At 39.1% G+C, this 15,863-nt stretch overlaps 2 protein-coding genes across 2 annotated transcripts in view; one reads left to right on the forward strand and one right to left on the reverse strand.

Annotated features, from left to right (window-relative positions):
- prss12 (serine protease 12) overlaps window positions 1–2,525 on the forward strand; it is a 66,993-nt gene extending 64,468 nt beyond the window's left edge. Inside the window, exon 13 of the mRNA XM_079812124.1 lies at window positions 481–2,525. Coding sequence (XP_079668250.1) covers window positions 481–788 — 308 coding nt within the window. The 3' untranslated portion in view covers window positions 789–2,525. The remainder of the gene's footprint in view (window positions 1–480) is intronic.
- A 6,005-nt stretch (window positions 2,526–8,530) lies between these two features.
- Window positions 8,531–15,863, reverse strand: part of ndst3 (N-deacetylase/N-sulfotransferase (heparan glucosaminyl) 3) — a 103,334-nt gene continuing 96,001 nt past the window's right edge. The window contains exons 13-14 of the mRNA XM_079811504.1: window positions 13,263–13,365; window positions 8,531–9,613 (exon numbers count right to left, since the gene is read on the reverse strand). Of these exons, the coding sequence (XP_079667630.1) occupies window positions 9,494–9,613; window positions 13,263–13,365 (223 nt within the window). The 3' untranslated portion in view covers window positions 8,531–9,493. The remainder of the gene's footprint in view (window positions 9,614–13,262; window positions 13,366–15,863) is intronic.

The raw sequence follows: 15,863 nt of genomic DNA on the forward strand, positions 1-15,863 counted from the left end.
CTTTAAAGAAACATAGTCATGAAAGTGTACTCTTTAAGTATTTCAAGTAAAAAGTGCACTTCAATATAATTTGCGCATTAGTTTTCTTTTCTGGCCACACCTTTCCAGCTGTCTAGTCTCATCAAAAAAGACAGGCATGACAGAGCTGTAATCAGAGGCTGACATAAAACATGAGGAAATCATCAAGGAACTACAGTGTGTAATTATAATGTCAGTGTCAAGCATCTACAGATTATCATGTGACGTGCTGATAGTGGGGTTTCATTCTAATGGCCACGTTGTGCTGTAAACCACCTGGAGTCTTTGAGCAGTCTTCTCTCAGTAAGTTAACGGTATTTCTAAAGTGGGATGGATGAAGTGTGTGATCACACTCTGACAGAAAAGTCACTGCACACTCCATTGCATACGTGAACCGTTAAGTCTGATCACTTCCAGACTTCAAGACATTCTGACCTGTTTTTCCCTCTTTTCTTTTCTCAGGTCGTGCATATTCAAAAACTCTCCAGCAGGCCTCGATTTCCGTGTTGAGCAAGCGTCAGTGTGAACAGCGCTATTCTGACCAGTTCACCAATCGCATGCTGTGCGCCGGATCCTCCCACGACGACCGCCGCGTGGACAGTTGCCGTGGAGATAGCGGAGGTCCGTTGGTGTGCGAGAGGCCAAGTGGAAGTTGGGTTGTATATGGGGTCACATCATGGGGTCACGCGTGTCGACTGCAAGACGCACCTGGCGTCTACACCAAAGTGTCCGCCTTCGTGCCCTGGATTAAGAAGGTCATTGGGCAGTAGGACCCGATGGAAATTTCAATTAGCCTAACTAATAACAGACATTCTGACTATGCGGGCAGAAAAATAAAGCACATTTTTAGATAATAGTTTAGAACAATTGTATAACTTGTTGAAGTTAACTAGCTGAAATGAACTCTAGTATTCCAAATAAGTCTTAAATGTCAGAAAGATCGCATTGCCTTAGTAATTATGCAGTGTCTGGCATAAGTTTAGTCATCATAAAACTTGAACTTTGCATTGAAATTACACTGCAAAAAATCGGTATTTTTGCTGTCCAGTAAAAATATCTAAACATCCTGAATGAATTTAGAGAAACGTTTTAGAAAAAATTTATAAATTCATTTTTAATATTAAAAAAAGACATTATATTGACTTCTTTTTAGAGAATATATTGTTTTTTTAATGTTATTTTTTTTTGTATTTAGGCATAAATCTTCAAGTTTGTGAGGTTTATGTTTAAAAATCTTGTTTAAAGGATGGATGGATATTTTTACTGAAAAAAAAAAGAAAAACACAGATTTAAAAAATCTGTATTTGGAGAAGTTTTAAAGGCCTGTCTAAATAGCGATGCATTTGTGGTCTGGGGACATTATTTCAGGTCGTCATCCCAATTTTATTTTTTTTATTTTTTATGAAAGCACTTCTAGGTTGAAGAGACCACAGTTGTGAGTACGGAATTATTGATTTTCTAAAAGGAGGAATGAACATGTATCTATGAGACTGTATACTTTATGCCACGAGAGACAGATGCCATTTGAACATGTAAAATGGGACAAGTAATGTTCCACTTTGATTCATAGCGGATTGAAGAACGTTCCAATGGCTTGAAATCACATCAAGCTGAAATGAGTAAATTCTGGATTTCCTGCCAAGAAATGTATGGTAATTCTAAACTCCTGGGATCTGGTTACCATGCCATTGCTAAGTAACTGACCGCATCACCTCATAAGCACATTAGATGACATCATAATCCTCCACAGGAACCATGACATAATTTGTTATAGATCAGATGTTCATGATGATAACTGGACTGAGGCTTGCCGTATCTCAACATGAGGACATCATCACTTGCTTAATATTTTTGCAGTGCCACACTCACTTCCAGAAGACAGACATATGGGAATTATGTGCAATGCAAAGCTGTTTATACCACTTTGTTTTAGTGTTGTGATGAGGAGCATTTCATGTTGGCATGATTAATGATCACAAATGATGACCTCCATGAGCATGACTTATGAATGTAGTCTTGGTACAGGCTACATCCCTTTAATAAAAGCAATCCATTATTGGTCTATGTAAAAAAAAAGAAAGAAAAAGAAAACCTCCGACCAACCACAAGCTCTTATTTTGCACAAACTATGGTGTTGCAGTTCAGACTTTTGTAAATGTCATGTTTTTTTCTTATACATGGTTCAGTCGTATTGTAATCTCATGGTAATTAACTATACTATGAAAACTGTAAAAAGTGTTAAGCTGTTCACACAGGGTCGATAATTCAGTAGTGCTTAGTATTGCATTTATATATGTTTGAATATTTCTGAACTTGTGGCATGGTGCTTTTATTCTTGCCTAAAACAAGTTTTTTTAATCTATGTGGCATGTGATGCACTATTCATGAGGGCTGCAATGTCATTAAGAAAACAAACAATGGTAAATATTTAGAATAATTTAAAACATTTTAAGATATACAACTGTCTTACAACCTCAGTTTGAAGCATTAAACATTTGTCGTTTGAGTACTTGATGGAATATAGTACCTTACTGTCTAAGAACTGTCAGCTTCTTAAACTGGAAAATGTCATTTTAAGGGGGAAATCTAAAAATTTTGATTGAATGAGGGTTGAGATTATCGGATAAGTATGTATAAGAAAATCTTTCATTGTGTGGCAACACAGTTTGTGTGAATGCACATCCATATTGTGTATTTGAGGACGTTTCTAACAATTGCTTTAGTTTTTCTAAATACACAGACAAGCTAAACCAAGTCTAGCTTTCTGTGTTTTTGTTCACACAGTGGTCTGAATCAGTGTGTACAGACCTGACAGTGCAGTGTTAGCGCAGTCTTTTCAGAAAACCCGTCGTTTACATAACAGTTGCAATATACCTACAGGATCACTGTGTGTGTGTGTGTGTGTGTGTGTGTGTGTGTGTGTGTGTGTGTGTGTGTGTGTGTGTGTGTGTGTGTGTGTGTGTTGTTGACGCTGCATTTCAAATACACTTTTCCTTTAAATTAATCTCTATGGAGACAAGTTTACTGTATGATGGGAAAGGCTGAAATTAATTTTCAGAAATGCAGATTATTTGTTAGTATTCATTCATATTGACTTACTGAATGAAAGTAAATCTGGTGTGTGACAGATCAATCCAGACAGCTCACTGAGAGAGAGAGAGAGAGAGAGAGAGAGAGAGAGAGAGAGAGAGAGAGAGAGAGAGAGAGAGAGAGAGATTTGTTTCAGTGATTGAGATTGAGAGCAGTGTTACAGCCCCACCTTGTGGATACTGTTGAGTCCAATAACACACACGCATACATATACACTGTATTGCCTATATTAAGTATTGGGACACCCCTCCAAATCATTGAATTCAGGTGATCCAATCACTTCCATGGCCCCAGGTGTATAAAATCAAGCACCTAGGCATAACAGACTGCTTCTACAAACATTTGTGAAAGAATGGGTCGCTCTCAGGAGCTCAGTGAATTCAAGCATGGTACTTTGATAGGTTGCCACATGTGCAATAAGTCCATTCATAAAATTTCCTCACTACCAAATATTCCACGGTCAACTGTTAGTGGTATTATAACAAAGTGGAAGCAGTTGGGAACAACAGCATGAAAGTGGTAGGCCACGTAAAATCACAAAACGGGGTCAGCGCATGCTGGGGTGCACAATGCGCAGAAGTCAACAACTTTCAGCAGTCAATAGCTACAGACCTTCAAACTTCATGTGGCCTTCAGTTTAGCTCAAGAACAGTGTGTAGAGAGCTTCATGCAATGGGTTTCCATGGTTGAGCAGCTGCATCCAAGCCTTACACCACCAAGTGCAATGCACAGCGTCAGATGCAGTGGTGTAAAGCACACGCGCCACTGGACTCTAGAGCAGTGGAGACGAGTGACGAATTACGCTTCTCTGTCTGGCAATCTGATGGATGAGTCTGGGTTTAGCGGTTGCCTGGAGAACGGTACTTGCCTGACTGCATTGTGCCAAGTGTAAAGTTTGGTGGATGGGGGGATTATGGTGTTTTTTTCAGGGGTTGGCCTTGGCCCCTTAGTTCCAGTGAAAGGAACTCTTAATGCTTCAGCATACCAAGGCATTTTCGACAATTTCATGCTCCCAACTTAGTGGGAACAGTTAGGATTCCAGTTCCTAAATGACTGCACACTAGTGCACAAATCAAGGTCCATAAAGACATGGATGAGCGAGTTTGGTGTGGAGGAACTTGACTGGCCTGCACAGAGTCCTGACCTCAACGCGATAGAAATTTACATTTTACATTTTTGTCAGTTCTTGCTTACCCTGGGAATCGAACCCATGACCTTGGCGTAGCGCCACACTCTATTGTTGGAGCTACAGAAAAGCTTTGGGATGAATTAGAGCGGAGACTGTGAGGCAGGCCTTATCGTCCAACATCAGTGCCTGACTACACTTCTAGAAGAATGGTCAAAAATTCCCATAAACACACTCCTACACCTTGTGGAAAGCCTTCCCAGAAGAGTTGAAGCTGTTATAGCCAACTCCATTTTAAACCCTACGGATTAAGAACTTTTGGCAATATATATATACTGCTCAAAAAAAAACAAATAAGGGAACACTTAATCATCACAGTATAACACCAAGTTAATTAAACTTCAGGGATTTTAATCTGTCCAATTAGGAAGCATAAGTGATTGTGAATCAGTTTGACCTGCTTTGGTGCAATTGAAAGTGACAACAGGTCCACTGGAGAGGCAACAGCAAGACAACCCCCAAAAGAGAAGGATTTTGCAAGTGGTGGCCATAGACAATTGTTCTCTCCTTATTCTTCTTTGTCTTTAGTTTTGTGTTTTGTTAGGGTCCTTGTCACTGTCTGTAGCATGAGGCACTACCTGTTCAGTACACAGTACCAATCAGGTTGCACAGGCAGTCCTGCTCCTCCAAGATGGCACATCCATACGTGCCATTGCAAGGAGGTTTGGTGTGTCGCTCAGCACAGTTTCAAGAGCATGGAGGAGATACCGGGAGAGCTGGACAGGGACGTAGAAGGGCAACAACCCAGCAACAGGACCGGTATCTGCTTCTTTGTGCGCGGAGGAACAGGAGGAGCACTGCCAGAACCCAACAAAATGACCTCCAGCAGGCTACTGGTGTGCATGTTTCTGACCAAACTGTCAGAAACAAACTTCATGAGCGTGGCATGAGGGTCCGACATCCTCTAGTGGGACCTGTGCTCACAGCACAGTACTGTGCAGCTAAACTGGCATTTGCCAGAGAACACCAGAATTGGCAAGTCCGCCATTGGCGCCCTGTTCTCTTCACGGATGAGAGCGGGTTCACACTGAGCATGTGACAGATGTGAAAGAGTCTGGAGATGCCGTGGGGAACGTTATGCTGTGTACAACATCATCCAGCATGACCAGTTTGGCGGTGGGTCAGTAATGGTCTGGGGAGGGATATCCTTGGAGGGTCGCACAGACCCCCACGTGCTATCCAATGGTTCCCTTACTGCTGTTAGGTACCGGGATGAAATCCTCAGAGCCATTGTCAGACCTTATGCTGGTGCAGTGGGCCCTGGGTTCCTCCTGGTGCATGATAATGCCTGGCCTCATGTGGCTAGAGTGTGTAGGCAGTTTTTAGATGATGAAGGCATTGATGCCATTGACTGGCCCTCACGCTCCCCAGACCTAAATCCAATTGAGAACCTCTGGGACATTATGCCAAATAGCACCACTAACTGTCCAGGAGCATGCCCAGATGTTGCTGTGAGTGCACACAGGCCAGTGGGGGCCATACACACCACTGACAGTATGAGTTGCTATGAAGAACTTCATGCAAGTTGGATCAGCCTGTAACTTCAGTTTTTTTTTACATTGATTTTTGGTATGATTTTGAACCTGGATTTTGGTTTCCATTGGATATTTAATTCATTTAGATACAATGTGTGATTTAAGTGTTCCCTATATATATATATATATATATATTCCACGGTTTTATAATGCTTTACCTCATAAACGTATAGCCTTCTTATCTTCCAAGCACACATACATAATAGATGATATATCTCTAGTAATTCAATGTATTTTCAGGAATAACCAATGTTAAGATTTTTCGCTCCACCATTCCTGGGTTTCTCTTTTTTCAGTTCTCTTTTCTGAAGTAGAAGTATCATATCACTACAGAAACGTAGTAGCCTAATATCCATATAAACTTTTCATTAGGATAATAGACTCAGGATCAGTTCTTGACCATAATAACATTTGATAATTTTGATAATGTCTCTAGAGGTATTACTATAAATCTCAGATACTGACACAACAACAAAAAATACTAATATAAATATAAGCTGCAACTATATGATGGAGATCATCAAAACAGTTCTGTGGTAGTAGTGTATAGTATCATAGGGTAATAACCATGGTACGTAAAGCATGATAATAATGGAATTCATGTACCATGATATTTACATGGTACTTTGGTTTATGGTACTTTGTGCATGTGGCATGTATAATGTAAAGTGTGAATATGTGATGTAAAGTGAGTCTATTTTTGGAAACACAGAGGGCAAAAAATTGGTTACGATCTAGGGCGCCCCCTCCTGCCCACCCACCAACCTTGCAGGCGGTGCCCTACTTCCAGCTTCACAAGGTCTCCTGGGGGTCCCTAATGCTAAGCCCTCTGAGTAATAATCTAAACTAAAGTAAATGGGCCCCCTATAACCCCAGGGTGTGCACGTGAAGCCAGGTACCAAGATATGCTCCGTATAGAGTGGTGCAGGTATGATATCACTTTGAAGGTCAACACTTGGAAACGAGTTAGCATTTTAGCACTTCTGGTTCCATTGTCTCAAAGTCAATGGGCTTTTTTAAAGGAATTTTGGTTAAATGACTGAAATAAGGTCTGTGATGAACACAAGCTCAAGATACTTTCACGTTTTATTCTTTCACATTAAATACATAACATCAGTATTACCCCCATGATTTTTTAAAGATGTTGTGTGTCTTAAAAAAGAGGGTTGGTAACAAGTGGCTAATTTAAATGGGACCACAGAGGCTGTCAAATGTTTTTAGATAAAAACTGAAAGAGCTGTCGAAAGATTAGTGGTGGTGATGTTGATGTCGTGGGACAGTGGTGTAGTTTGCTTTAGCTTTTTTCTTCTGGCAACTATATTTAGGCTTCAAAATTAATAAAAGTTGTGTTCATCTGTGAAAAGTATCTTGCTGGACAAAAAATTTAAGTATCACAAATTTTTGTTGATCAGGTTTTTAATCGATAATCCAAAACCCTGTGGAAAATTCCTATTGGGTTTTGTCAGCGAAAGTGTGATGCTACCTGCCGATCCTGCACCACTCTATTTAAAGCCAATCTCAGTGACATCACACAGTGACAAGCGTCTCATTCGAAGTATTTGTGGCGTCAGCTGCAGTTCTAAACGGTGCAATTCGCTGTCTCTTAACCCCAGTATAATTCATTGTGTAGACCTTATTGTTTTTTTATTCCACTACCCTGCCTCTCACATTGTCAAACCAAAAATGCATTCTGTGTGAATGGCACCTTGCACGTTGTTTGGTGTGATTCTAAAAATTTAGATTCATATTTGTGGAATGAATCATTCAGACCTTTTTGCAAAACAGTTTGACATATTCATTCCTCACAAAAAAGTACAGATTTAAAACAACTGAATTGACCAAAAGATTAATTTGCAAACTGAATATGACAAAAGCTTTTCTTGCGTTTTTTTTTGTGTGTGCTGTGCAATGGCAAAAGGTCTGGAGAAATGTCTTATCGGATTCGGTATAATCCAACCTGTGTGTGTTAGTTTCGATACACAGGTGTGATCAGTGGGAAGATGATCCAGCTGAGAGACATAGGCATGCTAATGTACAGCTATGAATGTCTACTCGAATAAAGTACGTAAGTATACAGACTTTGATATGACATTGAGAATTATTTTTACACAACATAAGATATTAACCTTGTTGCACTGATTTATTTTACAGTTGTAAATGTCATGTCTACCTACCTAATCCGATGGTACTAGTTTTACGGTTTGACTGGATTTAACAGGCCTGAAAAGTGAATGTGAGGGCCCCATTATTTACGTGACCACTGGAGGGAGTGTAGCCTGGAGGGAAGTCACTATGTAGCCTAGCACTAAAGGTTTTGACATAAAAAAATAGAACAACAAAATGAATTGCCTAAGATGTCTCAGAGAATTGTACGTCCCTAGAGTATGTACATTTGAAAGGACACCTTTATGGATACTCAAGTATTCCTAATCATGTGATGACATAGTCAGGTAAAAAAAAAAAAATTATATATATTTAAATATACAGTATATCTAATACAATAGATACAGTATACATATATATATATATATATATATATATATATATATATATATATATATATATATATATATATATATATATATATATATATATATATATATATATATATATATAAATAGATGAATTATATCTAATATATATTTCATGTATATTCTCCAGGTATATCATGCACAAATAGAGACAGAACTTTGCAAGGACTGCTTTACAGAAACATGAATCTCTCCAGTGTTTATTGAATATATATATAGTTATTTACATATTTCTCAAAGCACTTTCTCTCTGTATTGAGGCAAATTGTTTTCAAAAATAAAAGTCACACTTGAAATTCATCAGCCAACCATTGCAGTCCAGTGGGCGGGCGGGGCTAAGGCTACCTGGCTACAGACATGCCTAGACACACACATGCACACGCAGGGGTTTCTTACCCTTACACACACACACACACACACACACACACACACACACACACACGCACACACGCACACACGCGCACACGCGCACACGCACACACACACACACGCACACAAACTGAAATGATTTCCGCTCGTCAGGCCATTGTGTCTATAAAAACAGTAACTGGGACGTGGACTGAGACATTGACATCACAATGACATCACTCCATTGACCGGTTTAAAGCTGACGCAGCATACTTGACTGTGCTCTTTATTTTTCCATATTGATCCTTAACATTTCGCATCTTCACTTTGATTGGCTGATAGATTGATTGACTGATATATTTGCAAGAGTGAGGTTATGAACAGTGGTTGTGCAGTTCTAAATTTCTTGATGACGTATAAAATCTAAAGCCGTACCTTTATATCCAGTGTCTGATGGGGGGGGGCAGTTAATATATAGGACCGAGTCTGTGGAGGTTTACATTTTCAGTTACACAGTCTTTATGCAGTCTCTGTTTGGCTGCATCTGAAGTTCAAGGTTCACAGTTACATCACCGTATCTCACTGATAAAATTGGACCTTTTGCAACAAAAATGTCATGTTGCCATGGACACACCATACTGCTTTGTTTAGATTTCCAGTTGAATTTTTGACCTTTGTATCGCAAGCTTGCAGGTAGGTGGCATTGAGTACTGTTCAAGTGTCTGGTTTCCTTTGAGGGTTGAACCTGGATGTTTGACCCGGAGGAGCGGTGGTTTTGGTTCGGGCTACCTGACCTTCTGTAGTTCCTCCCGGAGCCAGGCTGGTAGCGGCTGACCCAGTCTGTGCAGAAGCTTAGATAATTCAATGTTCTGATCCCTGTAGAATCTGGAGAGAAACGCTCGTGACTAGAAAAGAAAAGACAAGAGTGAACAGAAAACATTTTTAGTGAGCAGAGCAGCTACAGACTTTTGTATAGATTAAGGGGTGAAACGGGACACATTTTCGGTATGGTTCTTATGTTTTGGCACGCATCTGTTGTGAACAAATGCAGTGTTATTTTAAACATTGCACATGCAGAACTTAAAGCTACACTATAGCCCTGTCACACAGAGCCTTTACTGCTAAATGACTGCTAAATGACCATGTAGAGATCATGTGTGAACAGGACCTTTTCAAAATGACTAGTAAATTGCACACATACATTATTCGCTTGTGTGTGTCATGTCATATCCATAAACAAAGTAAGGTAGCTCCAGCCATGGGCGTGGTAGTGGGGGGAAAAGTGGACCTGACTACCCAGGGCCCCGTCTAGGGAGAGGGCCCTTTGAAAAGTCTGGAATATATTTTAACATGGAACATGGGGGCCCATCACGACTGCCAATGCATAGGGCCCAGGATTTTGTGCTACACCCCTGGCTCCAGCTACTCCGGTGCAGTGGCGAGGCTACACAAGGGTCAGGGTGGCACTGGCCTACTCAGACATATCAAGTTTCAGAAATAAATAATTATTATTTTTTTATTATTAAAGGCCTTCTGAAGTGAATTGGTGCGTTTGTGTGAGAAAAATATCCATATTTAAAATGTTATTAAGTAAAATAACTAGCTTCTGGCCTTTATTAACCCTCCGGAATCATGTGGATTACTTTTATGACGGACAGATGCACTTTTATGGACTTCAAAAACGAAGCAACATTCACTGCCATTATAAAGCTTGGAAGAGGCAGGACATTTTTAATTATAACTCTGATTGTGTTCGTCTGAAAGAAGAATGTCATTTACACCTAGGATGACTTGAGGGTGAGTAAATCATGGGCTAATTTTCATTTTTGGGTGAACTGACCCTTTAAAAAAAGCAACCTACCGGCTGATTTCAATGAACCACCAGCCCATTCAGCCCCATTTACGCGAGTTTCAATGTACACCAAAAAACGACAAGTTCAAAAGATATTTTGCTGCCACTGGTACACAATTGAGGTCCACCCCCTTTCACCAAGGTCCACTCACTTTAAAATGTCTGGCCTTGCCACTGCTCTGTGTATGGTGAAGGCACGGTTGTTTGAAAATTAGTGAGGTCTGGGGTGGGCTTTTATGAATTATGCGATAATAACTCCTTCAAATGCAACTCATTATACACACTACATTTAAAGTTTAAAAGGTCTCTGTCCCCTTCAGATCTCCTCCTCCATGTTGCTCTCCTCTTTGTCCTCATCTTCCTGTTCTTTAATTTTTGTTTTAAGAAATACATTTAATTGAATTAATTAAATGTATTTAATAATTCAATTTAATTAGACCTTATTTACTGTTTTTTAATACTTTACTATAGGCCAGGTAATTTAATTATTTGCTTATTATTCATGCAGCAATACTTGTTATTGTAATAGTTTTCACTAATAAGCATTGCTATATGGATGATAAGTAATTCGAACTTTGTCTGTGCTCTTATGAATGTTTTTAGCATGACTTTGTGAAAGGTTAACTACTAAACTGAATGAAATTCTTCATGGCCAGTGTTTGCATATTAAATTCGGTAACCTCTTTGTTCTACTGATCTGTGGACTAGTGTTATTGTGCTACTGTTTTTGATAGCATTGATACCATCTCTTACAGAAAATTGCATTTGTCTTACTGAATGGGGTATCCTGTCAGCAATAACCTTCCCATGCTGTCTATGGGCATTTTTTGATTACTGTCCGTTTAAATGCCGCCATATACGAAATAATAAAACCACATAATTTATTTAAAAACATTAAAGAAGATGTCTAATGCTATTTCATGCATTCTGCCTTATTTACACTTTAAAAGAGTTGGATTCACATGCTAAACATGGCCAAAGTTTCAAAAAATGAGTTGGACGTATGACGGAGTATTTCTTTTCCAAATACACCCCTTCAGGATTGAACCTATACGTTTCTGAAAGTTTTTTTTTTTCCGAGTATGGTCCTGTATGACGTCATAAAGGGCGGAATTCCTTGTATGGGCACTTCTCCCGGATGAACGTGTGCGCACATCAACCAGAGTGAGAGCAAGAGTACGTGCCCATCAACGAGCTTACGGGAGCCGTCGGCAGCGCTGTCATTTTGTTTTTAGACCACGAAATCAACAATGTCACTAAAGTAGTCTGTTTTTGGTTGTGAGTGAAAGATAACCTTGTTCAGCTTCCCAAAGAATCCAGTGTTAATGGAACAGAACGCAATTTTTTTTTTTTTTTTAGGGAGCAGAAACGGAGTTGTGCAAGTGAGTTTGCTGCATCAAATATCTGTTTTTTGGGCAATCAGCGTGTAAGTGCATATAATGTAAACACGAACGTATAGTGAATAAAACGTTATCCAGGGATACTGCGATGATGTATTTTGTGTGTGCTTGTGTGTGTGCGCTCGTGTCTCTTTAGCTCCGCCCACTGCACGCCTCCCAGAGCTTGGCTGTTTTCGGAAAGAATCAGTACAGCGTATCTGTCTTTTATAAATCTGATTTAACTAAAGACTCTTCGGAGATATGAAGGATGCAATACTACTCAATAGGTACTCAAGATTAACATGAGACTGGCAGAAACTGTGTGTGTTATGTACCCTTTAATGTTTCCAACAGGGCCGTCCCAAAATTGGGGCGGGGGCCCATTTCTATGTGTACACTGGTGCAACAAACTATGCACAATCCATGCAATGGAGAACCAAAACAATGTTCTTCCGTAAGACAGATACAGTTTAATTTTTAACTGGAAGAAGGCCAAACGTTACATAGTGTAGCTTTAATTTGAAACTCAGAGTTTTCCCTGCAGCACATATGCATCGAACAGACAGAACGTAGTAATTCTGACTAAGATATACATTATTTTGCTTCAAATATCTGTTCAGTAAACCACTGTTTAATGAAAAAGAATAAAGAAGCAGAATTTTGTTACGTTTCCCCCACTGCTGAACCGAAGTACATACCGTACCGTAATTGTTGTGTACCGTTACACCCCTAATAGTATATGTACAATGTTCTTAAAGAGACCAAAAAATGAAAATTCAGTCATTGACTCATCCTCATGACATTCCAAACCTTTGACTTTTGTTCTTCTGTTGAACACAAAGAAAGATGTTTTGAGAAGTTTTGTCCATACAATGAAAGTCAATGGGGTCCAGTGTTGTTTTGGACTTCACTGATGTTCACTGTATGGACAAAAAAACTGTTGAAACTACTACTACTTTACTAACATTCTTTAAAATATCTTCTTTTGTGTTCGGCAGAAGAAAGAAAGTTGTACAGGTTTGGAACAACATGAGGTGGGTAAATGTAATATTCTTTTTTGTTTTGTTTTTTGGTGTGTGAAGAAAAACAGTGAGAAGGATAATGGTGAAATATGGAGCAAGAGTTGTTCTATTGGCATCAGTTATTCAGTACAGCTGCAGACATTGTTAGCCGCTGCAAAATTGAACAGTCAGAGGTCAGAGTGAGTTCTCTCTCTCTATATGACCCATATTACTCAATGATGGCACGCCTCTATAATGCAGCTCTAATCATTAAAGATTAAAGGCTCCATTTTGCTCAGAGTTTACTGTTGTTAGGAGGTACCTCAGAGTCCATGGGTGGGTATTTGCGGCCTTTGCTTTTCCCCAAACACTTAGTCCTGCCCCCTTCCAACAGCTGACACCAGAAGCCCTTCTGAGGATCAAACCTGTCAACAGATAGAGAACTCTTTACAATCTTAAAGACTTCTTTCCTCAAAATACATCTTTCAAATATACTGTGCATATTGTGTAAAATAATATCCATCTATCCAACCATCCATCAGCTCTGTTATTTCTTCCTCACACTCAGTGATGTATAAAATTGGGAAAAATTCGGAATGGTGTGCCGCCCTCCCTCCCTGTCTGACTGACAGATGTCTCCTGTAACCTTGTCTGTCTGTCAGATGAGACATGGTCTGGTTTGATAAGCATTCAGAAACACATCAGCAATCTCTAACAGCTTTCAAAAATGCAATATAGAATATGTGAGTGTGTGTGTTGGTTCTTTGACAAAGCATTAGCAGAGGGTACTTTAAAACATGAACTGCATGTCACTTGTGGCACAATGTATTTTTGTTTCACTCTCTCACTCTTCACTTGTCTTTCTCTCTCTCTTTTTTAGTCTCACTCACTCATTTTCCTTTTTTCTTTGCTCAAAAGTGTGCTCAGATATTCTTTGTTTAGTCTCAGTCCTAGAAAATACAGAAAGAATAAAGAATATAAGAGTCTTTTTTCCCCAACTTCGGGTACTTTTATATCCCCAGGGATTGATATATTTTAAAACTAAGATTTTTTTCATTTTATGAATATCACTTTTTTACCACACTCTATTTTTAGCAAGTAAAAGCATAGTATTTAAATGTCTATATAAAACCATCTTGATATGCAAAACGTGTGCACGTTTTATTTAATTGTGTGTATGTAGGATAAATTAAACGTTAGTAATTAAATTATCCAAAATATAATTTCCATCACAGAATGTTATGAAACCCAATACATATTATGAGATGTGGTGGAGATGACACTGAGGTAGAAACATTTATTAGGTTTTGAAAAAATGACAAAACTCTTCCGTAATGTTTGCACATTAACTGTTGGACATTTTTAGTGGACAAATGAAGCTAGTGAATGTGAAAAGTGTGATTTAAGAGGGTTTCTTTTATAAATTCAACAGGGCCAAAAGTACCCAAGAAACACCCATAAAAGAGATGAAAGCAACACAGAGGCAGAGGGAGTGATATATGACATGGGACAAGTGAAAAGAAGTGGAACTGCAAAAGAAGATTGTTGAAAGACAGAGACTAAAACGAAATATGAAACGAGGAAAGTGAAGCCACAAAAAGAAGTGACAGTAAATGAAACTGACAGAAAACAAGAAAAAGTAGAAACAGGCATGATGAGAGAGAGAATGAGAGTAGATGTGTGGAGAGATGAAGTGAGAGAGACTCAAACAGAGGGAGGTTATTAATAAAAGCCAAAGATTGATGGAGCCGTCTGTGCTAGAGAACACATGCAGACTCACATAGCATTTAAACACACACACTAGAGAGAGAGAGAGAGAGAGAGAGAGAGAGAGAGAGAGAGAGAGAGAGAGAGAGAGAGAGAGAGAGAGAGAGAGAGAGAGAGAGAGAGAGAGAGAGAGAGAGAGAGAGAGAGAGAGAGAGAGAGAGAGGATTGAAAAAGACTACACATGACTCATAATACTTTCAACCTTTTATATCTTATATCTATATTTTTCTTTCTTTTCTTGAATTTTAGGTCCTTATTGGTTCAGGACATACTAACAAATATTTTTCAAGACAATTATGGTATGCATTATTTTTAAGGAAAGGCTTTTTATTTAGAGACTTTTGACATATTTTTCTCTTCCAAAGTTGAAATGATGAATGTTGTTTCATTAAATGTGTACAATACAATATGATTTATGGACATGGTTCAAAATTTACATTTTACTGCACTTGCTAATGGTGGGTAGACAAAGAAAATGTGCGTATCTGCCACAAACATTTCTCACTGGCCAGGTATTTTTTTTTAAAGATTTATTTTTGGCATGTTCTCCCTTTTTTATAACCATGTATTTCACTTTTTTAACTTTATGTCAAAATGTCATTAATTAAAGTATCAGATGAACTTCTCTGGTAAATGTTGTTAGAAGATGTGTTGTGAACAATGTTTTCTTTGACAGTCTGTATGAAATTGATTTGAGTTGCAAATCATTCGAATATGGGGCAGTTGTGGCCTAATGGTTAGAGAGTCAGACTTGTGGCCTAATAGTTATTCGATTCTCAATACTAGCAGGACTGAGGTGCCCTTGAGCAAGGCACCTAACCCCCAAATGCTCCCCGGATGCCGCAGTGAATGGCTGTCCACTGCTCCGGGTGTGTGTGTTCACAGCTTATGGTGTGTGAGTTCAGTACTCACTGGTCCTAATGTGTGTGCACTAACTTGGATGGGTTAAATCAGTGGTTCTCAAACCAGTCCTGGGGACCACACCACTGCACATTTTGTATCAGACACAGCCAATTCAAGTCTTGCGGTCTCTACTAAATGAGATGATAAGTTGAATCAGTTGTGTTAGATGAGGGAGACGTGCAAAATAGGCACTGGCGGGGGGTCCCTAGGACAGGTTTGAGAACCACTGGGTTAAATGCAGAGGACAAATTCC

The sequence above is a fragment of the Gobio gobio genome (genome assembly GCF_949357685.1).
Source record: "Gobio gobio genome assembly, chromosome: 3".
In the NCBI taxonomy this organism is placed as follows: Eukaryota; Metazoa; Chordata; class Actinopteri; order Cypriniformes; family Gobionidae; genus Gobio; species Gobio gobio.